This window comes from Mugil cephalus, chromosome 23, assembly GCF_022458985.1.
Source record: "Mugil cephalus isolate CIBA_MC_2020 chromosome 23, CIBA_Mcephalus_1.1, whole genome shotgun sequence".
Taxonomy (NCBI): Eukaryota; Metazoa; Chordata; class Actinopteri; order Mugiliformes; family Mugilidae; genus Mugil; species Mugil cephalus.
Genome location: NC_061792.1, coordinates 5,341,138 through 5,363,104, shown reverse-complemented (window position 1 = coordinate 5,363,104; position 21,967 = coordinate 5,341,138). Strand labels below are relative to the sequence as shown.

The following is a 21,967-nucleotide window of genomic DNA, read 5'->3' as shown; positions in this document are numbered from 1 at the left end:
CTGCAAGAGTGACTGATGCAATACCCACTGAAAAAATGATCAGCCAATCCTCTGGGCCAATCCCCTTCTCCTGCTTTGCTTTTTATTATGCAACATTCAAAACAATTTGCTTTAAGTTAAAACCTTTGGTAAAATTATGAACTTATGTAAATACGAGAATAGTATCAAAATCTGAGTATTAGAAACTGCTGCGCTGTCTATAAAAATACATAGTCACTTCCGGTTTCTTATGCAACATTAACAACAATTTGCTATAAATGAAAGCGTTTTATAGTAACGTTTTATCGCCTGGTATAAATAAAATAAACTTTATTGTGCATTAATTAGGGGATACGGATATGTCTGTTATCACACATTACCGTAATTTACAAAAGTTTACAATGACGCGCATTTGCTTTTTTAATAAACACTAAAAGGAAACGACAGCAATGAATCAAACTAAAACTAACTTAAAACTTTGCCCCCGTGCTGTCAAATATTATGATGATGCCCGTATTTGCTAACAAGCGATCGCCCATCAGAAAAGCTCTCAAGGTGTCACATGCGTGGATGTCCGTGAGGTGCGTGTCTGATCAGTAAAAAGTAAACAGCTGCCGCGAGCAACTTTCCAACTCAGCGTTTTCGCGAAGCCCTTATTGAGAAATCCGCGCGCTGATTGGCGGACGGGGCCAAACAGACGCCTCCGCCTCAGCCAATCGGGGAGCGGCTTAAAACTTTGCCCACGTCCACCCCCCTTGTGGTCCACGTGCGTCGCGGCTACGATAAGCACAGTCTTTGTCGGAAGTTGTCTCACTCCGCCGCGTTATCCTCGGCTCGGCTCCTCGTCGGAGCTCTTTTCCCCATCTCTCGACAGACACGCATCGTTCTCCAGGTGAGTGGAAATAGACGAAATTAGAACGACGTGCATCCTGTACCTTTAAACGCACCCCTTTATTTTTGACGCTGGCTGTGTGAAAATCTGAGGACGTTTTTCTGATGCAACACTGCGACGCTCAGATTTCCCTTAAATGAATGGGTCAGGTTTCCATGTTCCCACCGCATAGATGCTATTACTCACTAATCTATCTTTATATATATATATTTGTCACTCGTTTATTTTAAATCAAGCTCCTTTTATTTTGTCGTGTTATATTTCCGCGTCGCTGTTGTATTATATTAAACGGCACGTGAACAGAATATTTTAATAACTTCCATAGAAATTTACGCCTTTTTCCCGTCGATTAATAGCTTTGGCAAGCGTCCAACGGCTAAGCTAGGAGTATATTTAAAGTCTTTCTTCTTGGTGTGCATTTTTCGCTTGCAAAGTAAAACAATGCACTGTTTTTTGTTTTATTTATTTATTTATTTATTTATTTTTACATTTTGTTAGTCAGATATTACGCAAAGGGAAACGGCAGAAACGGAAGATTCCCAGCTGACAAACTGCCATTTTTAAAGGTAGCATATTAGCAAAACTTGAAGAAAACAAAGCATTTAATATGATACAAGACCGAGGGAGGCAGCAAACTGTCAAATGTCTGACATTTTACTCTGAGACACTATTAATCAATTATCGAAATAACGGTTTTGATCAAGATTTTTTGTTTTAGGGTCTGGCCTTATTAAACAATCGTCGAAAAATAAGGTTTTTGATAGCATAAAAGTTAGCCCTAATTTGGTCTCCTGAACATGTGTTGGATGTTTTGAAGGTGTCCGCTTCTGCGCTACAAGCTGTTTCTTTTTATTAAATTAAATTATTATTATATTTTTTTAGTTAGATATGTGTTTAAATATGTACAAAGGCAGACAATCTTGGCATCAAAACATTCCTAGCTAACAAACTGTCATTTTAAAGGTAGCATTTTAGCAGAAGTTGAAGACAATAAATTATTTAATATGATGTGACAGAGAGAGGCAGCAAACTAGTTTTTTTTGAAGACATTATTAATCAATAGTTGAAAAATAACGGTTTTGATTTAGTAGTTCTATTTTTTCCCCCTGTGTACAATAAAAGTTTTACTGCCAGCATTCCTGCTGTCCACATTTGGTGTATAATTTGTTACGCCCAAGCGTTTATCCCTATGCAGCTCTTCTTGTGCCGTTGACCAGCTGATATTTGGTGTTAGCTGCTGACGGAGCAATTATCTGAGCCACTCTAATGCGACTTTTAAAGTCATAAAAGCTTGTGGCACCTTTCGAGTTCAGAGAACATACTGAAGGCGATTAGAAATGGCACGACTTAAGCAGATCAAAGAGTCTGATATGGGATTTTTCTGATAAGATTGGGTTCGCCAAACTCTGGTCAGGTGATTTTTTTTTTTTTTTTTTTTTTAAACCCAGTGGGTAATTGGCTTGAAATCTGTCTTATTAAACAACAGTTGCTCCTTATTAAATCCCCTTGTGAACCATTCTTGCCTTGCAGCCTGGCTCAGCACTGTGTGTGCTTTCACAGCGGATCATATTGCCCTGGTTGAACCATGTAAGGCCACCACATGCCACCTACTCTTTCCCACATTCACCACAGCCAGCGTTGCCTTAATTAACAGCGTGAGCAGCAGCACTAGTGAAAGGTATCAAGAGTTTAATGTGGGCAGGAAGTGAAGCTGTTGGCTTCGTTTTCTTCATCTAATAATGAGTTTAATGGATTAGAGTTTTAGCAAAGACTATACACCAGAAGTGAAAGTTTACCGACTGTTTCATGCACCGGGACGCTTTTACGTCCCATGCAGACCTGTTTGCTTAAGATTAAGTCCGTTCACAGCTCGTGAACATCGTCTGAAAGATGGGGGGGCCTTGGTTTTAACAGCTGGCTCCGCTGTGTGCATCGCGCATTAGTGACGGTTCACGTGCTGCCGTGTAAACTGGGTGATGTAGGAAACTTCTGGACGTGCTAATGTGCTGAAAAGAGATGTTTGTGAATGTGTAGGTGGTGCTAAACAAATTAGGACGTGGCAGATTCTGAGCTTTTAGGACATTAATTGATTAGTTTCGTCCCTAAAATTAAACAAAATATTAAAAAAAAAATTACCAATTAAAATTTTGTCCACATGAACGGCAAAAGCCCATGTGAAAAGCTGCAACTAGGAAATTCTCTGGTTAATTACTTTGATTTAAAGCTACTGGTTAGCACGAATGGTTAACTTTATCACCTGCCCTCACTAAAAGTCACGGTTAAAACAACATTTGGCTAGGTATTTGCGACGTTTACAACCGGTAGTACCTTATTTTAGAGTGATCTTCGGGTTCACATTAACCACGATCACAGACACAAAGATAATGTGTGATTTTAGTGGTAGATCATAAACATAAAAGTCTTGTTTAACTGGACTGTAACTCAGGAGGCTGGTGAACAGGATGCTTTTACAACAAAGAGAATGAAGCCGCACCGTTTTTTTTTTTCTCCTTGTTACGAGCGGATGATGTAATACTGTCTGAAGGTTGGCGTTAGATTTTTTTTTCTTACTCTCAGTTCCGTTTCTTCGTGCAGCTGTGGGCAGCAGGGTTAGCTTGATCTTAAATTTGTTTTCTCACCATGACTAGGTAAATGGTGAAGTAATTCAACTCCGGGAGAAGAGGAAGCCCGGAGTCGAGCATGATGAAGCACTTTTTTTCATCTGACATGACTCAGCTTTGAGAGGAGAAAGGAGTGGTGCAGTGTTGTTTTAACCTTAGCCTTACTTTTAGAGTACATTTAATCAATTCCTTTGTCATCTCTGACATCGACAGTTCTGCCAGAACAGTTTTTCTAGCTGTTATTATAAGAAGAAATACTTCACAATATGTGCAGTTCTCCTATTTTTTAATTTTTTTTTGTATGGATGGAATCGTTTCCACTGAGAAGAACTGGGTGAAACTAACCCAAAGTTCATATTTCTAACATTATGTCCAATCTGAAGTTTGACCAGGCCTCCATGTTAAAATCACTTTACATTAGAAATGTACACCTTTACAAGCTTGTGATTTAGGCATCGCCCTTCAATTTTACCATCTTTATATTTTACTACAGTCTACGTGCTGTACTAAGCTCAAACGCCTTTATGCTTAAACCGTAGATAGTATAAATACGGACAGTAGAACTGCTCCTCTAAAGTGAAGCCTAAGCAAGTAGAGCTCCCCCTAGTGTCTGACCACCATGTTGGTGGGTGGGACTTTGGCCGAACTAAAACTCGAATAAATTCGAATAATCTTTTTTTTCAAGGATGGTTTCTGTCATTTTAGGTAGTTAATATAATGTTGATGCATGTCAAATGTAAGTTTTGTTTTAGTTAGTTGACAGGATGTGACATAAAGGCAACTACCAGTGCTGACATAGTCCATATTTATATGCAGTCTATGGCCTAAACGCACTAGTAGCTGAGAACACATTGTGTCTTTAAATGCTTCTTGGCAAAGAGCCCTTGACTTGTGTCAAATGTGAGCAGTTGATTAAGTATTTAATTACTTTAACTGACTCATAGTTTGTTCAACAAAAGACACCTACGCTCTCTGCAAAAAACACATCTGTATTTCCTTGGTTTTATTTCCTTATTTCCCAGGTTAAGCCATGCCTTCAGTTCCTTCAACCAAAGAGACTGTGGTCAAGAGCCCCGTGTGCCCTCACGCTGCCAAGCTTCTCAACCACACCAACGGAGATGCCAAACTCCGAGAGGGCCCGTTCCCACTGAATGGAGTTGACAAGCGGGCCGTGGTGGAGGACCCGGAGGGGACCAAGACGACCATTCAGATCAGCACAAAGAGCACTTCTCCCGAGAGGAAATGGATCCGGCCGGACCTGCCCAGCCGCTGCACATGGAGCCTGGGAGGCCCGAAAGCCGACTCCCCTCATGTTCAAGTCCCAAGGTCAGTCTGCTGTTCACACAGCTTTTACATGTGGAACGAGGACTGTTATGGATTCCCGTACAGACGGAGCTTCATTTGCATGAAGCAACGAATGCCAGTTCAGATAATCCTGTGTGTGGTGGGGTGACATTTGACACCTGTTCTCAAACCTGTGAAACTAGTGCTATTATCTCATCACTCACCGAGACATTGTGTTTCTACGAATGTCACTTTTTCCTCCCAGGAACGTCCCGACAGCCATTCTTCCAGACATCCTGCGCAAGATCGGTGACACTCCCATGGTTCGCATTAACAAGATTCCCAAAGCCTTTGGACTCAAATGCGAAATACGTGAGTCACGCGGCACTCAAGCTGAGACATATCACACAAGGTTTAGTTATGTCTGAGTCACTCCCACTCTTGTAAACACGCAACGACAGGGGAGAGATTTATTAGCCGTGCTTCCATTAATGAATTGGGGGGGCGAGGGAGGCAGGCACGATGAATTCCTTGCAGGGTTAATTGGGTGATTTTTATCTTCCCGAATCCTCTCTTAATGTAAGCTTTCTGTTTTGTAGTCGCCAAGTGCGAGTTCTTCAACGCTGGCGGCAGCGTCAAGGACAGGATCAGTCTGCGGATGGTGGAGGACGCCGAGAGAGCTGGGATCCTCAAGCCCGGAGACACCATCATAGAGCCCACCTCTGGGAACACTGGTAAGTCACTGCATGTGTTTGCACTTGTGAGAATATGCGTCGTTACGTGGAAAAAAGGCCCTTTAAAGCCGCCAGTGGTATGTTAATTATCACACGGCAGCAGCGTTGTAAAAACCCTTCTTGTTTGACTGTTTTAGGTATCGGACTGGCTCTGGCTGCGGCTGTGAAAGGATACCGTTGCATTATAGTCATGCCTGAGAAAATGAGCATGGAGAAGGTGAGCCACGACTTACTTTAGCTAGTTCGCTGAACTAGAAACATTTTCCATGAACTTGTTTTGGTTATATTAGTTCTGAGGCAGCCATCTGTTTCTTCTCATACTCCGATCCCCTTAATCTAAACACAACACCACACTGTGCCATGTTAAAGCCCTCCTCTCCACACTGATATTATGAAGTACAACTCGGAGATGAGCAATGAGAAAGTTGCGAAGTAGCGTTAGCTTGCGGAATGTAAGCGCTGACGTGCGTTTCCGCACAGGTCGACGTCTTGAGAGCTCTCGGAGCAGAGATCGTCCGTACGCCCACCAGCGCCCGCTTCGACTCGCCCGAGTCCCACGTGGGCGTGGCCTGGCGCCTCAAGAACGAGATCCCCGACTCGCACATCCTGGACCAGTACCGCAACCCGAGCAACCCCCTGGCTCACTACGACACCACGGCCGAAGAGATCCTGGAGCAGTGCGACGGTACGAAGATGAGACATTCTCCGCTGATCTCAATTTAAAGTGGCGCTCCGTACATTATGTTTGACTTTGAACTGGGTCCTGACAGGGAAAGTGGACATGCTGGTGGCTGGTGCAGGAACAGGAGGGACCATCACAGGCATTGCCCGCAAACTAAAGGAAAGATGCCCAAACATCAAAGTAAGTCCGTCTAATTGCTACGTATCTAGGCTGAGATCATAGTCACTGAGAAACTCATGGATGTTGTGTGTTGTGCGCAGATCGTCGCCGTCGACCCAGAAGGATCCATCCTGGCTGAGCCTGACGATCTTAATAAGACCGATAAGACCCAGTATGAGGTGGAGGGCATCGGGTACGACTTCATCCCCACCGTCCTCGACAGATCAGTGAGTTCCTACGTTATATCATAGTCAGTGTAAAGATGGACAGTAGAACGGCTCCTTTAAAGTGATGCTAAAGCAAGTAGAGCTCCCCCTAGTGTCCGGCTGCACTATAGATCATAAGCGCCACCTCCTCTATGTTAGCAGATGCACATTTTTTATTAATATTATTATTATCATTATTTTTTTTATAAGAATGTTTTTTGTCATTTTGAGTAGTTAATATAATGTTGATGCCAAAGCGAGGAGACATGTCCATATTTATATACAGTCTATGCCTTATACCAATGTAATGCTATGTGCATTTTATTTCCTTTTTCCAGGTAGTTGACAGTTGGTACAAGTCCAACGACGAGGAGTCCTTCAACATGTCTCGCATGCTGATCAGAGAGGAGGGTCTGCTGTGCGGTAAGTTCCCGCAAACATAAACACCACACGTGTAGGTGAAGTAACAAAGCGAAAATCGACTCACCTTTTGCTCTTTACCCTGACAGGTGGCAGCTCTGGGACGGCCATGGCAGCGGCCGTGAAAGTTGCCAAAGAGCTGAAAGAGGGCCAGCGCTGTGTCGTCATCCTGCCAGACTCCATCCGCAACTACATGTGAGAGTCCCACATGTCCAGTAATAATTTACTTCAGGTTCAAGTAAGGCTTTTAAAGGTCATCGTCATCATGTTTGTTTTTTGTTTTTTCCTCCGTTTAAGGTCGAAGTTCCTGAGCGACAAGTGGATGGTGGACAAGGGTTTCCTGAGAGAGGAGGACCTCATGGTGAAGAAGCCATGGTATGTGTAATTAAAGGGTGGAGATATCTGCTTCCTGTGCAAATCTCCTCCATGAATGCTTTTGTTAATACACTGTCATTTTTTCATTTTACTCCAGGTGGTGGAACTTGAAGCTGCAGGGCTTGAACGTGTCGGCCCCACTCACCGTCCTCCCAACTGTCAGCTGCCAGAAGACCATCAAAATCCTCAAAGAGAAAGGCTTCGACCAGGCGCCTGTTGTGGATGAAGCAGGGTGAGTTTTTTTTTCTCCTTCCCTTTCCAGAAAGCAATCTGTGCAAAAACTTCAACAACAAACCCTTTGTGTTTGTCTAGGTTAATCCTGGGCATGGTGACTTTAGGAAACATGTTGGCCTCCATTCTGGCAGGAAAGATCAAGCTGTCTGACCCGGTCAGCAAAGTGCTTTACAAGCAGTTCAAACAGGTCAGAAAATGTGGAAATTTGTCAAACTGAACCCCTGAGTTATAGATTTTAACATGTTAGAATATGAAATGAGCAGGTTAGGAAACTAATTGAGTTCTTTACTTTGTGTCATTCACAGATCCGTCTGACTGACAACTTGGGAAAGTTATCACGCATTCTGGAGACTGATCACTTTGCCCTGGTGGTGCATGAACAGATCCAGTGTAAGTACTTGTGATGTGAAAGGTCTTTATAGTAATCTGTGGGGGTCCGAACCTGGAATTTGTAAACAGAACCTCAGCTTACGACTACATGCATGTTTTCCCGAGAACACACCGTCCGTCTGCTGCTGCCGCCCTCTCGACACACCTACGTTTTCGGGCGATAACATTGGTCGAGCTCAGTGGGTCAACTGGTGCCTGAGTGTCAAAGTCCAGTACAAGTGTAGGGCGAGCATCCAAAACAAAAAGGGCGTTTTTCGTCTGGTGCCTATCACCAAAGCCAAGGTTGTGTTTACACATTGTGTAAACGTTGTTGACGTCGTGTTCAACTTTCTGCAGCTCTTTTAAAATGAGCCCCACAGGCTGGATACAGCAGGAAAACATGCTAGCATTTCATTTGATACTTGGGCTCAAGTGCAACATTCCTGTTGTTTAGCTCAACTGCCTTCATTTCAGAAACCGTGGCCAGCTGTCTACTCATGTCACATTGTTTATTCATCACGCAATGCGAGAGAGCGTTTCCTCATACGTTCACAATAGCAAACGGAACACAACTAAAGTTCCACTATTTTGCATAGTTTTCCAACGTCCATGTTTGTCTTGCACTCACTTGCTTTTCAAGCCACAACACCAATAATATGCTTTAATCCCAACTCCAAACTGCTAATGAATAAAGACAACAACTAGTAGGACTTGAGAAAACACTGAGCCCCTGAAGAACAAGACATGTTCAAAATAGAGTTGAATCTACTGCCCCCAAGTGGCCAAAACGTGACTGTGCACTGCCCTGCTTTTTTTCGCAAAATTTTATTGAGATTTCCAGGTTTATATAATGACCAATAAACCCATGTTGGAGTCTCAAATCCATTCCAGAGATCATCCTTGCCTACATTAACCAGTAACAAATACGGTTGTTTTCATGTGCGTACTTTACAAACTTTTTGACTTAGTTTGCATTGAAAGTTGTGCTTCGTAACATGCATAAAATTTGGTGAAAATTTTATGAATTTTTTTTCTCTCTTTTTTTTTTTTTTAATTTCAAGCTACCTCTAACTTCCCACCTTCTTTTCCTCACCAGACTTGACGGATGGCTCTCCCACCCTGAAGCAGATGGTCTTCGGCGTGGTGACGGCCGTCGACTTGCTCAACTTCGTCACAGTCCGGGAGAGGAGGGAGCGCTCCATGTCGGAGTCCACCGATGAGCTGTGCTAAAAAAACGAAATGAATAAAAATCACACACGTCTTGCGTTAACATACCAAATGATGAATCTCGAAGACGGCAAAAATAATCTTGTGTTCTTAGAAGATTGGACTGAGGTTAGCTTTTATTTTCCACTTGGGGGAAAAATTATTGATGATTCTTTTTTTTTTTTTTTTTTTTTCTTATGTTGAAACTTGAGTCTTAAGATATAACAAGCGAAAAAAAAATATATAAAAAAAAAATAAATATTGTGCCACTGTGTTAGCTTGTGCTTTGGTTATTTACAGTAGATTATTTTATTGATTGTAGTGCTCTAAGCAAATCTTTTTTTTTTTTTTTTTAACTTGTAGATTTTTGTTTTGTATTAGGCTTAAATAAAGGCCTTTATGTTGCTTTTTACTTGTCTTAAAACTACATGATTGTATACCTGTGGCCTTTTGAATCAGTTAAACAAAATACTACAAAAGTCACACTCAATTAATTTTTTTTGTAATCATACTATACAAGTAGGGAGTTTATGTATATAGGCATATTGTCTTTTTAGTGGATCTGCTTTTATTTTTGTGTTTACACACACAATTTCTTTCAAGGAATGATCTGGTGTTATTTCCTTTTGTTTCAAAACGGTCCATGTGATGTAACGGTAAAGTGGTCTGGACTATTTAATCTTAGCTGTGTCTAGGAGAAAACATTTTGTATTGCATCATTATTCTTTAATGATTGTGTATGACTAAATAAAACTGAAAGAAAGCCTGTAGCTGTGCAATTATTTTGAATTATTTACTTATTTTTATTTTTTTGTGAGGGATGAGCACTATTTTATAAAAGTACCCTGCTTTACACAAATTAAAAAAAAAGAAGCAAACTTATTTTTAATAGCCAACATGGATCCCAACTGTGAACCATTCATGTTGAATCAGGTCTTTACTCTTTAGACGTTGTGTAATGTACCTATGCACGTCTTCTATTAACAATAACTATAAGAAAATAAATTGTAAATGTCAGATTAATAAATGGAGAAAAAAAAAGCAAACTCGATCAAAAGTTTTAAGTTTTAATTCAAGTGTTAATTCATACTTAAATGCTGAACTAATCATTTTTCCAGGTTTCTACGACGGAACGTGAACGCAAGTATTAGCGGCCGTTAACGTGCCGTGTTTGTGTCTGCCATGTGGTTTGTGACGCATGTCGTGGTTTTCTGATTACACCGTGTGGGCGGGGCATCCCTGGGAACCTTTGGCGCAACATTGCGATTCGCGATTCCGCCCTCGCTAGCCCTCACATCGGGATACGCCGGTGTGGTAGAGGAGCGCGCTCCTTCAGGTTGGGAGCATCCAATCAGCGCTGCCGATGCCGATCGCCGCTGACCGTGGCGACGTGCGTGTGTGTGTGTGTGTTGTGTGGTAGCTGCCGCTGCTACGAGCCAGGGTAGACGGCCAGTATGGCGGAGGAGAGCGGTGTGTACGAGTTACAGGAGCTAGAAAAACAATTACAGAGTTTGCTGCAACGCTACTCGAGTGACGGGCCGCAGGCCGATGGCGAACCGTTCTGCTCGGACTTTTGTAAGGTAAGGAGTCGCAGCTGAAGTTGGTGACAAGCTTTGTTGTCGAAGACGGGAGCAGAAATGTTATAGCCGACTCCCCTCCCCCAGAACTGCTAGTTAAACGGCTAGCATTAGCTAGCAGTTAAGCTCGTTAGCATCAAGCTAACTAGTCGCCTTAAAAGCACATTTACACGTTTACGCAACGCGTCTTAATCAATGAAGCTGACGACACACGCGCGTACAGATGATTTTGTGAAAACATTCATGTTGGCACATCAGTTTTATTTTCTCTCGTATTTGTTTACTACAAGGCTAGCAAGCTAACTCGGCTAACTGCTTGAGCCAGCTGCCCAGAATATGCCTGCTGCAACTTAGCTTAGTTTAATGTTGATTTTTTTGCCAAATTACGGGCCTGACAACGCTTTATACGTTGACAATACGCCCTGTAATCGTAATCTAGTGCGGAACTTGGGTGGAATTGCTGTAGTCTGTAGTAGCATGTATGTATATGCTCTTGTCCTTTAGTTTTCTTTTTTTTTCACTTCCTTAAGTCTAATTTATGCTGTACAGTTTTTTTTTTTTTTTTTTTTTTTTTTAACGGTCATTTAAGTTCTGTTTTGTTTGTACACGTGAGCAAAGCGGAGTCACATCCCTTTTGCGTGCACACACGCTTGGCCAGTAATGCTGATTCTGATTTATCTGCACATCGCAACAAAGCCCACTTTCGATATGTGGCTTGATTTTCGGTCTAAACCCTCATCACTGGAAAAAACAACGTGCATTTAAACGTCACACTGCTGAGCTTTAATAGCACAGAGCCAAAGTTTATTTATTTATTTATTTTACTGACACTGGAAATAGACTGGTCTGCTGTTTCCTGTCCACAAATCTGAGCTGTAAATTTGCTTGTTACTTTGGGGCCTTTTGTCGTTTCTTCAAACTTTAAACACAGTTTGGGTTAACTAATAAAGCGCCAGTGTTTTGAATTAAATGTGCCGCAGGGTGCCTCGGATGAAAACTAGTTGTAGTGATTAGTCAGAGGCCCGAGGTCACCATTGTTGACAGTTAGCATTCACTGAATTCCTCCGGTGTCCTGAATCTCCACCATTAGAGGGCAACGTGAGCACATTGTCTTTTTAAGGCGCAAACGTGCAAGTTTTTATCATTGTGCAATGTAGGGAAAGTGAGGAAGCTGAGATCTGACTGTTCTAGACAAAAAAAAAAAAAAGTGCATCGAAACATTATGGATATTGGCAGTTACGAGTTTAATTCATGACAAAAGTGGATAATTATTCATTTATTTTACCAATATTAACAGTTTTGTTTGAGAACTTACCTTGTCAGAGTAGTTGCTGCTCACGATCACTGCATCTCTAAACGTCGTTGGCTGTGCCGCTTGAATGCCACCGTATGCGTTCTTAGACTTTCAGTCAGACTCATCCGCGTTAAATGTCACAAATTTCACATTGTCGTTTTGTCTTCCCTGTCGCTCTCGCAGTTGGTGGAGGAGTATGCCTCTCGCTGGCAGGTGCCGCTGCCCCAGCTCAGGATCCTTGAGATAGCTCTGTGCTATTTTGCTCGAGCCTCAACCGTCTTCGCATCAAACTGTGACCACGTGCTCCGCACGCTCAGTAGCCTGGCTTTGTAAGTACACGGACGTCATTAACGAGGCTGCTTTCGGTGCACCCAGGTCGTAGGGTTTGTTGTGATTTGGTTCGTTAAAGGAATTATCTCTGACTCTTCCTGAACTTGGCAACAGCAGATCTTCGACTCCCTAGTCTGGATATCTTCACTTCAGATTAGAGCAGAACCCCGACAGCTATTATTTTAATTAAGATTTAATCTAACTTCTAAATAACCTTTTGAAAAAAGAAGCCTGAATGCACCTTTTAGGATTGTGCTTTGTTGTGTTTGTTCCCTGCTTTGCAATCTGAATTTCACCTGCCTCCATTGTGAATGATTGATTGAACGAATGAATGAATTAAACCTTTTATTGCCCTATCTGGAATTAACCTGAAACACACCCTGGTGGTATGGTTGAACATGCCACCAGGGAAAAAAACACGCTCAGGGAAGATAACCAAAGATGAAAAGATTTATGCCGACCACATCTAAAGTATATTCTCGCCTGGCGGTCGCATTTAGTATAAAGCTCTGTAGTGAGTCTAACTCTTTTTGTAACAGATTCAGAAAAGTCGGTTTAAAAATGTGGTTTTGTTCTTGCAACATCCTCACAGGAGTCTTTTTGAGTTGCTGCTGTTCTTTGACCAGAATGACTTCCATCAGGAGCCACTGAAACAATTCACTGTTACATTCCAGGTGAGAAGGAAGAAGAGAGTATTATTCCAACGTAAAGGGTGTTTATCAAATAAACACCCATGTTTGTACTTGTTTATACTTGTCTTCACTTCAAGGCATTGTGTTTTTTTCCCCTCTCACGCCACTAGGAATGTTATTTGGTCCTCGCAAAGCATCAGAATGTTCACTTACTTCAGGTGGAGCATTCGGTTCAGGGCGGTGGACCCTGGGCCGGCCCAGCCTTACAAGCAATCCTCAGCGAGTCCAGCTTACCTCAAAACGAAGGTCAGCACTTTGAGTTTCATCTGGTCTCAGAACATATTCAACGCTTATATTGAGAAATGTAAACTAAATCTCCGTCTGCCTCTTCTCGCTTGGCCTCACTTCAGTGGATGGGTACATCAGCTCGGAGCTGCCGGTGTTCTTCGAGCTTCGGGTGCGATATCTTTTATCCTGTGAGCGCGTCAGTGAGGCTTTGGCCCTGGCTAGGTGTTGTGCTCAGCATCCCATAGCTGGACAACACTTGTTCTTCCTCCAGGTCTACCTCACGTCGCTTTACAAAACTTCACAGCATGACCGCCTACATAAAGAGGTGAGTGACTATACGATGAAGGCTAGCAGGTTTCAATCTCTTGAATACATTTAAGTATCTTTCATTGTTCTTTGTTTTTTAGGTGGCTGACCTCAGTGGTAAAGATGCAGTGCACATTATCTGTAGCTTGGAATATGATGAGGAGGATGAGTTGCTACTAGGCCTCAGCACAGCCTTTTTGTCACAACAGCTCCGCAAGGGAGACATGTACTGTTTGTGGTTAGTAAACTTAAACTTGATTGTAATTTAAAGATAAATCAGGTCGCAACGACAAATTCGACCTTTCGAAATCCTGTTTACTCCTTTGACGAATTTCAAAACTGGGCTCTTTGCAGTGATCTCGTCTTCGTGTGGACTAAACTTCATAGCCGGTTGAACACATCCAAGCAAGCTTTGCTACAAGAGAGTCAACAGCTGATGTCGTCCGCAACTAATGTCAACTCAATCTTCCCATTCATCAGGGCCATTCTGCAAGAAGTGAGACTTCTTTTTTTTTTAAAATAATAGTTGTCATCAATGTGAAAGAATTTCTGTATATAGGGTCTTGAATATTTAACTGTGTTTGCATGTCCCTAGGTGGGTGAAGATGGTATTCAGTACTGCGTGGAGCTCTGTGCCAATGCCCTGCAGTCATGTCTTCCTTGTGACGTCATCACCAAGACCCTAATCTACAAAACCATCGCTGGGTTGCTACCCAATGACCTGGAGGTGTGCCGGGCGTGCGCTCTTCTCGTCTTCTTCCTGGAGCGCACTGTTGAATCCTACAAGATGGTGTACCTCCTCTACATGCATCCTGATCAGGAGTACGGCGCAGAGGACAGCCCAATCAGAAACCACATTCGCTTTGAAACGCTGCAGGTAGAGCGTCTTTATTACTATTGATTTATCGCTTTCGATTGTTTTGTAATTGTCATCCAAAAGTTCAAAACACCATCTATCCTGTTAGAAAACTGCTATAGTTGAATCTCCTGCTGATGGTAATCGGCAAAGTGTGTAACTCAACATATGTTCTTTCTTTTTTTTCTCAGATCTTGAAGAAGGATCTGTATTTTGACCCAGAGTTTTGGAACCTTATTGCTTTGCGGACCAATTGTTTGAAGCTGATGGGTGAGAAGGTGGAGAGTGCTGCTCTTGAGGAAATCATGGAGGACAAGTGGATCTCTAACTACTGCACCAAAGAGCCTACATCCCGATCAAAAGCATCAGTGTGTCATAAAAGAAGAAAAAGTGCACTTCAGGCAGCAGCCAGGAAAAGGCACCATAAAGGGGACAGACATCATAAGGACGGTACAGACACTGAACCCAAAAGGCTAAAGTTGGGACCAGGTAAAACACGCCTAAAAGTTGATCACACTGGAAAGAAGAAAGGCAACAAAGTGTCGCAATCTTTAAAAGACGCATCTTGTCAACCTTTGAGGCGTTCCTTTTGGCAACTAGATAGAACGTGGGACAGTGTAGCCATGAGGTATGCCGAACAAAGGCGCACGACACGGCTCTCGGAGAAGAACCTGCCAAAAAGGAGGATTAGAAAACCCAGGTGGCTTGTGGAGGACTCGGCAACTCTTGAACGGAATAATGTTCCTCTAAAGATGAAAAAGAACGGCTTGAAGCACGAAAAACACCATCGATCCTGTGTCATGAAGAGCTCGGAAATGGGTCAGATCAAGGACAATGGCAAACACAAACCCTCAGCTTACCTAAAGGCAAGGGAAAGCAACAACAAGCACCAGAAAGAATTTGATATGGACGGTCTTAAATCACCACCCTCGCCGCAAGTAATCCTGGAGCTGTCCCTACCCGACAATGAACTAATGGGTACCTTTACAGAGGAACACAGAGGGTTCCCTCAAGTACTTCTTTACAAGCCTACAGTGAAGATTCCTGACACATCTCAATCTGTCAAGACTGTACATCGCAAAGAGGTGATCCTCAGAGCGCGGGATGCAGCTATGTTTGCACAACAGTTGCATTGCTATGCACGACGGCAAAAGGGAAAAGGCAACGGGTTGAGCGTTCACGGCTCAGTGTCGACAATCACACGCTCCTCTGTGCAGGGAAGTCCTCCTAAAGATCCACCAAGGGAGCTGTGTGAAAAGAGCGACACTGAAGTGAAAGGCGGTGTTGTTACTCGGACAACGGCGGCTAAAGATGCAGAATCTCCCGTTTCACAAAAAGTTCTTCAAGTTCGAAAAACCTCGTCAGCTCGAGGGCTGTTTGAAAAGTCTGCTGTAGAAATGAAAGGTACCGTTGCTTCGCAAAGGCCAGCGGCAGCAAAAGTGACCAAGTCCCCGGTATTAAATAAGATCGCACAAGATCAAAGCACAGGAAGAATTTCAGAATGCATTACCCTCGTAAGAGAACGTTCTGAAAGGTCCACTGCTGCAAAAGCGTCGCAGGCTTCAGCAGCTGCTAAAGGATCAGAAGCCCCGACTTTAGATGCACCTCCAGCTCAAACTGTTGCGTCATCAGCAGAAGTCTGTGACGAGCCTGCTGTGGAGATGAAAGTCACTATTGCCTCACAATCCCCAGTTTTAGACAAGGTCTCTAAAGCTCCAACTGTAGAAGACGTCTCGGAAGCAGGGGTGTCCCAGACCTCGGCGGCAAACAAGGATAATGCGATTGGTCAAATCTCTCCAGCCTCCAACAAACACAGCGTTGCTCAAGATGTCGTACTTAGAGGCGGAGACCTAGAAATCAAGTCATCTCAGACTGAAAGTGTCAAAAAATACTCGAAAGAGAGGACAGAGGATGCTCATATGCTTGACACAGACCAAGGCAGTGTAGGAGACATATCTGCTCTGACGTTAGTCACAGAAATGGTCACTGAACTTGCACCCGAGCGGCTTTCCCATAATCTGGAGAACGACAAACAGCGAGCTCCAGGAAATAGTGCCTCCAAAGTGTCGAGGGTTGGAAGTAAACTTAAAGTCCCTCACAAAATACGGACTACCTCCAGCCGCTCGGTGCCAGAACAGGAAGCCTCTGTGGATGATGTGCAAGGCCAGAAGGGGAAAGAGAGAACCCAGGATATTTCAGATCAATTTGAGGACTGTGAGTTTATGGAAAATCCACCGGAGTCGGAGGAATCCAAGCTAGAGTACTGCTGTACCTTCTGCAACAAAGACTTTAAGGGAAGTCGTGTTGTAGCACATGCAATGTTCCATTACCGCAAAGATGAGTGCATGTTCTGTGGGACCACGTTCAAAGACGACCTCCTGGCTATGATGCACCTGTCCGATCACATAGAGAAGCTAAAGAGGATCAAAGCCCAAGAAAATGGGGTCTCTGACACCAAAGAAACCTCTTCACCGAAAACCTCTGCCAAAGCTAAGACCACTAACATGCCTGCTGGTTGTAGAAAGAGACAGAAGACATCGAAATTGATAAATCGACCGGAGCTGAGCCAATCTGAAACCAGGAGATTAAGATCAAATGACAAGGCAGTGGATGGTCCATCATTACAAAAAAAACACAACGCAGCAAAGCACCTTCAAAGTAAAACGGCTGTACATAAGTTAAATGGCCACATTGGTAAACAGAAAGAATTCGACAGCTCAAATAACCTGGAAGCTAAGACAGAATGTGTACAGCAGGAGATCTGTCAAGGAGGAAGGCAAGGCGTGAAATCCAGATCACAAGAAAAGCAAGAATCTGAGGTGGAAACTATTAAGGTAGAGAAAGAGTCTTCTGAAAATAAAATTAAGGAGAGCAAATCTCCGCCAGTCCTGAAGATGGCCACAAAACAGGGCGTGATGGTCGACGAAGAGCCACAAGAGAAGGTTTGCTGTCCCATAGATGGGTGCTCTTGGTTTACGGACCTGTCAAAGAACCGTGTTGCACTCTTGTATCACGCTCTTGATGATCACTACGGGGAGATGAAACCTTTAGAGCTAGCATTCCGCGTCGGGAACGGTAAATGTAATATTTGCATGAGGGTTTTATGGAGTTTTGAACATTTTCAGCACCATGTTGAAAGACACAGACTTGCTCCGCGGCATCCCTGCCTTCACAAGGGTTGCACTGCCAGGTTTAAAACCGGAATCGAAATGAGACGCCACACCAGGAAGCACAGTCCGCTGCAGGCAGCATGCTGCCTCCCTGGATGCTCTCAGCTGTTTATTTGTCTTTGGGCACTGAACCTTCATGAACGAGAACACTATGCCTCCAAATCTAGTAAACCAGACAAAAAAGTAAACGTGCAAACCGGTGAGAAAAATAACGACGCAACAGTCGAGAGAAAGAAACAGAATCATGGTTCAAAACATACTACCGCCCCTGCTGATGTAAATGAGACTCAATGTCTCAAGACTGCTCCTAAACTGAGAGAACAAGCTAGACATGATTCACCAGAAAGCAAACGAGCCTCTACCCCATCTGCATCTCAGGTAAAACTGGAATCAAAGGAAAGAAATGAAGGGAAGAATTCAAACGTGTTGAAGAATCTCTCAAACAAGGACTGCTCTGCACAGCCTACTGTTCCAAATCTTCGACTGAGGCATACCTTAAGAAAAGGCCAAGTAACAACTACAAACAGAGCTCACAAAGGCTTCTCATCGTCATTATTGAAACACACCAGAAAGGCGAGGCATAAATTGAGGAAAAGGCAGGTCAAAGTGAACCCAAAATGGCCCAAAAGAAAAGGCCGCCCTCCGAAGTTGAGCACGGTAGTGCACGACGAAAACACTCAAAAGAATGAAGGCTTCCAAGAAAAAACGTCTCCGCAGAATGATCAGCAGAGCACCGGGCGGATTCCTTCACCTGAAACGGTCAAGTCAAAGAAATTGGCCATCAAGCAGACTAAAAGAAATCAAGAAAATAATGCCTCTTCGTCCAAAGGCAAAAATCGTTCCGCGCATTCAGACTCGAGAAAGACCAAGAACATAAGTTGTAAAGTCAACAAGAAGACCGTCATCTCATCAGCGTCGAAAAAGCCTGCCACGTCCAAATCTGATGTTCCACAAGAGGACAAAGCAGCAATAGTAGAAAGTTCTGCTGACATGGAAACAGCAAAGGTGGAAAACACAGACTCAACAGAAAGCGTCTCAAGTACCTCAAACCTTTCTGCGCCAGATAGCACCTTAAATACGTCAACCACCACAGAGAAACAGCACAAGGTGAAAACAAAGGAGAAGTTAAAGAATGCTGGAAGGGCTTCTTCAGACTCGGCCAAGGCCCGAAAGAGGCACACAGACGTTAATAAAAAGGGAGACGGGAAGCGCGTCAAGGAAAACCGGCCACGCAAAGACAAAAAATCTGTGAAGTCAAAATGTGAAGTCCAACAACAGGATGAAGCCAAAGGAGCATTAGGTAAGAGCAGCCTTGGCGAGGAGGGGAAAGAAAAAGAAGACGCAACACTCGGCAGCTCCGGTCCCTCCGTCGCCAACCCCGTCAATGAAAAGGCTAAAGTGAAGACGCAGAAGGTGGCAAAAAAAGAGAAATCAAACGTCACGAAAAATAGGAAGCGCAAAGACATTAATAAGGAAGATGACGCAAAGATTGTCAAGAAAGTCAAAGGTAATGGTCACGAGTCACTATCTAAGAAGCCTGAAATCTCGGTAACCGAAGTCCGACCGCTCGCCGAGGCCAAAGCCGGGGTAGGACAAGAGGAAAAACCACCACCCACGGTCAGCGGCCCTGGTTACCACCTGATAAACGGACAAGCACGAAGTGAAGATGCCAAATCCTCAGTTTGTAAAGACACTCTCGCGACTTACGGCAAAAAGCCGTACATGCGCCTGCCGCCGACCGCCTACCTGGACGAGAAGTACATCACCATGCGGAAACGACGGAAGGAGGCGGTCGCCAAGCCGTCTCAGAGGAGCTCCCACCCCGAGCCGACGTCCGCGGCGACCGCGCTGCAGAGGCAGCGATGTGCCAACTGCTTCGCTACTTTCAACAGCGCCGAGGAGCTTCAGAGTCACGTCCAGCTGCAGAAGTGCTCGAACATTTTCGGATTCGACTCGGACGACGAGGGTGAGCGAGGAGCTTTGATCACTGAATAGTTCTGAATGCCAGTGTTGTATTAAATCATCTATACGGCGCAATGTTGGTCCAAATACAAGACCAACCTTTAAATCACCTGTCTTTTTTTTGAGAAAGACCCTAATGTTCCATTTAAAATAATCTGCCGTATGTAGCTTTAAATTTAATGATTTATATTTTGAGAATTTAGGTTTTTCTTTAACCGTGTCCTTTTTCTCTTGTGTTTTTCCCCGTTTCAGGTGTCGCATTTAATTAAGTCAAAGTAAGGATCTTAGGTTTTGGATACATAACAGACTGACCTGTGGACTTGAACGGATGGATTGTACCTCAGCGCATCATCTGCATTAATGTTGGCAAACACTCGAGAACTGAAAGGGTTTGGAAACTTTTTTTGTTTTGTTTTGTTTTTTTTTAAACAGCATTTGCCTGTAAAGCAAGGCTGGGGAGCGGCCCGATCTTGTGACACAATATGCCAATCACTGAAAAGACTACTGAACTGAACCCCAGTCAGATTGTTTTAGAAGGACAGCTAGTACTGAAGTGCCTGCTTTGGAACCACGGGGCTGTTTTCCAACAGCTTCACCCGGTTTGGAGATTAAGCGTTGTGGCTTAAAGACTTGAGACTCTCGAAAGCTGTGAAAAATAACTGACGCAAGACGACAAGGCGGCTCCTGCTGTCACACATAAATTTCACATCAGTAAGCCATAACATTTCTTGCTTTTTGCACTCGTATAATTTTTTGTCGATTTGCTTCTCTTTTAACTCCAGTGGTGAGGATGTACAGTTAAAAAAAAAAAAAAAAAAAAAAAAAAGCCTCTAAAAGTTGTTGCTGTTTTAACATCCTATGGTTACAAACTTAATTTAGACTGAGTCTAAACTCTTAAGTTGTAAGATCGTTATATCACAGTCTTCTTTGAGAAGATTTTAATGTGTAATTCTTGTTTAACTGTATAAAGATAAGTTCCCCACATAGCTCATTAAACCCGAGCTGCGTGTCCTCACCATGAGTAACCAGTAGGGGTCAGTGTGCACCAATAATTGTTCACATTTTCACAGGGTGCATTTTTTGCTTTCATTGATCATGTTTGCACCACAATGCTGTCCGCTCCATTGTATTTATTAATGTACAGCCTTGAGAAATGGCTTCACTTCCAATCACATCTACTATAGTTCATTTAGCAATAACAGCTACGTCCCACTAATTTATCGCTACATTATGATAATTTTAATACTTTGTTATTTGTGCAGGGAGCAGAGCTGCTGATATTCTGCTTTCTCACTTCAACATTTAATTTTTATCATCACTGACCTAAAACCATGAAACGTTGTTTCAACAAACTGACGTGGTAGCCGCAAACTGCCACAAGTGTTACTGGGAGGCCTCGCAGGTCTTTCACGAGCAGCAGGTTATATTTATTTATGTTTTATTTTCTATCTTTTGTAAATATTTGAAGAGTTTCAATGGCTTATTATATAAGGGGAATGTTGGCGTTGGGTTTATATTTTGTTCTTGAAGACAAAAAAATAAAAGTTATTTCGGATGGCGTCGATTCTGTTGGAAATTACATTGTTGTGTTTTCATCTGAGCAAAAGCAGCTTAGGGAAGAGAAAATATCCAACTTGTGTCCTGAGTAGATTCACCAAGCTCACGAGTTATTTCATCATTATTGAAATACAACATGTGAAACTAGTTTAAGGCCAGTGTAAACAACATATCTGTTCATTAAAAGTAAATAGACACTTTAGAGGATTATCATTAAAACAACTATGAAATGAAACCCTTTTATTTCCTGATTTGTCAGTTGTTCTGCCAAAGCAGAACCTGTTATATAATTCATTGATTTTGCAATGAGATAAAAATGTTTCAGGCAGCTGTGGCTTTCTGTTTGATGTTAGTAATTACTGTACAGCCATTATTCACTGTAATCATAGCTGTAATTAGCTATTGAAGGCGAGGTAGAGATCAGAGAGGCAGCGACAGAAGGGTGATCTCTGTAGGTAAAAAGCAGGGGAAGTGGGATGTGGACCACGTGAAGAGTGAAGTCCTCACAACCAGGTGTGTGTGTGTGTGGACGAGGACTGGTAGGTAGCACAGCCGTAATTCTGCTGCTAGGCAACTGTTGTCGCCTGGAAGCCGCTGAGGCTAACAGTTATAAAAGCAAATAAACGACAGATACATAATGAACGTGTGACGCCGTTGGGTATAATATTTTTTTTTTTCATATATATTAAAAATGTATCAAGAAAACCTGCCAAAAGCTAACCCCGCCTTAAAACGGAGACGTGAAAATAGTTTTGTTCCATGACACTTGGGACATCGGAAGCTCACAAAATGCTTGACGTTTAACAGCAGCCGTAGTTCGGGACAACGCTGTTG

At 43.1% G+C, this 21,967-nt stretch overlaps 2 protein-coding genes across 2 annotated transcripts; both read left to right on the top strand.

Moving 5' to 3' along the window:
• Positions 1-721: 721 nt before the first annotated feature.
• LOC125001270 (cystathionine beta-synthase-like) lies at positions 722-9,927 on the top strand. The gene is made up of 15 exons (XM_047577217.1): positions 722-871; positions 4,515-4,818; positions 5,042-5,148; positions 5,376-5,510; positions 5,648-5,727; positions 5,991-6,195; positions 6,281-6,372; positions 6,453-6,578; positions 6,896-6,980; positions 7,067-7,172; positions 7,275-7,352; positions 7,450-7,584; positions 7,665-7,773; positions 7,892-7,976; positions 9,052-9,927. Exons 2-15 carry the CDS (start codon positions 4,523-4,525, stop codon positions 9,183-9,185), a joined length of 1,773 nt encoding a protein of 590 aa, XP_047433173.1. The 5' UTR covers positions 722-871; positions 4,515-4,522; the 3' UTR covers positions 9,186-9,927.
• Positions 9,928-10,439: 512 nt separating this feature from the next.
• LOC125001260 (zinc finger protein 654-like) lies at positions 10,440-21,135 on the top strand. Its single transcript, XM_047577189.1, has 10 exons — positions 10,440-10,741; positions 12,216-12,361; positions 12,955-13,036; positions 13,165-13,300; positions 13,405-13,607; positions 13,690-13,826; positions 13,943-14,084; positions 14,184-14,465; positions 14,636-19,580; positions 19,829-21,135. The coding sequence occupies exons 1-10, from the start codon at positions 10,616-10,618 to the stop codon at positions 19,843-19,845; spliced, it is 6,216 nt and encodes a 2,071-aa protein (XP_047433145.1). The 5' UTR covers positions 10,440-10,615; the 3' UTR covers positions 19,846-21,135.
• Positions 21,136-21,967: the final 832 nt, after the last annotated feature.

Excerpts from the sequence above, each read along its gene's own strand:
- LOC125001270 (XM_047577217.1), top strand. The coding sequence starts at position 4,523 with ATGCCTTCAGTTCCTTCAACCAAAGAGACTGTGGTCAAGAGCCCCGTG. Across the intron at positions 5,728-5,990 it reads AGAAAATGAGCATGGAGAAG|GTCGACGTCTTGAGAGCTCT; the intron begins GTGAGCCACGAC and ends GTTTCCGCACAG. Across the intron at positions 6,373-6,452 it reads AAAGATGCCCAAACATCAAA|ATCGTCGCCGTCGACCCAGA; the intron begins GTAAGTCCGTCT and ends TGTTGTGCGCAG.
- LOC125001260 (XM_047577189.1), top strand. The coding sequence starts at position 10,616 with ATGGCGGAGGAGAGCGGTGTGTACGAGTTACAGGAGCTAGAAAAACAA. Across the intron at positions 13,037-13,164 it reads AATTCACTGTTACATTCCAG|GAATGTTATTTGGTCCTCGC; the intron begins GTGAGAAGGAAG and ends TCACGCCACTAG. Across the intron at positions 13,827-13,942 it reads GGAGACATGTACTGTTTGTG|TGATCTCGTCTTCGTGTGGA; the intron begins GTTAGTAAACTT and ends GGCTCTTTGCAG.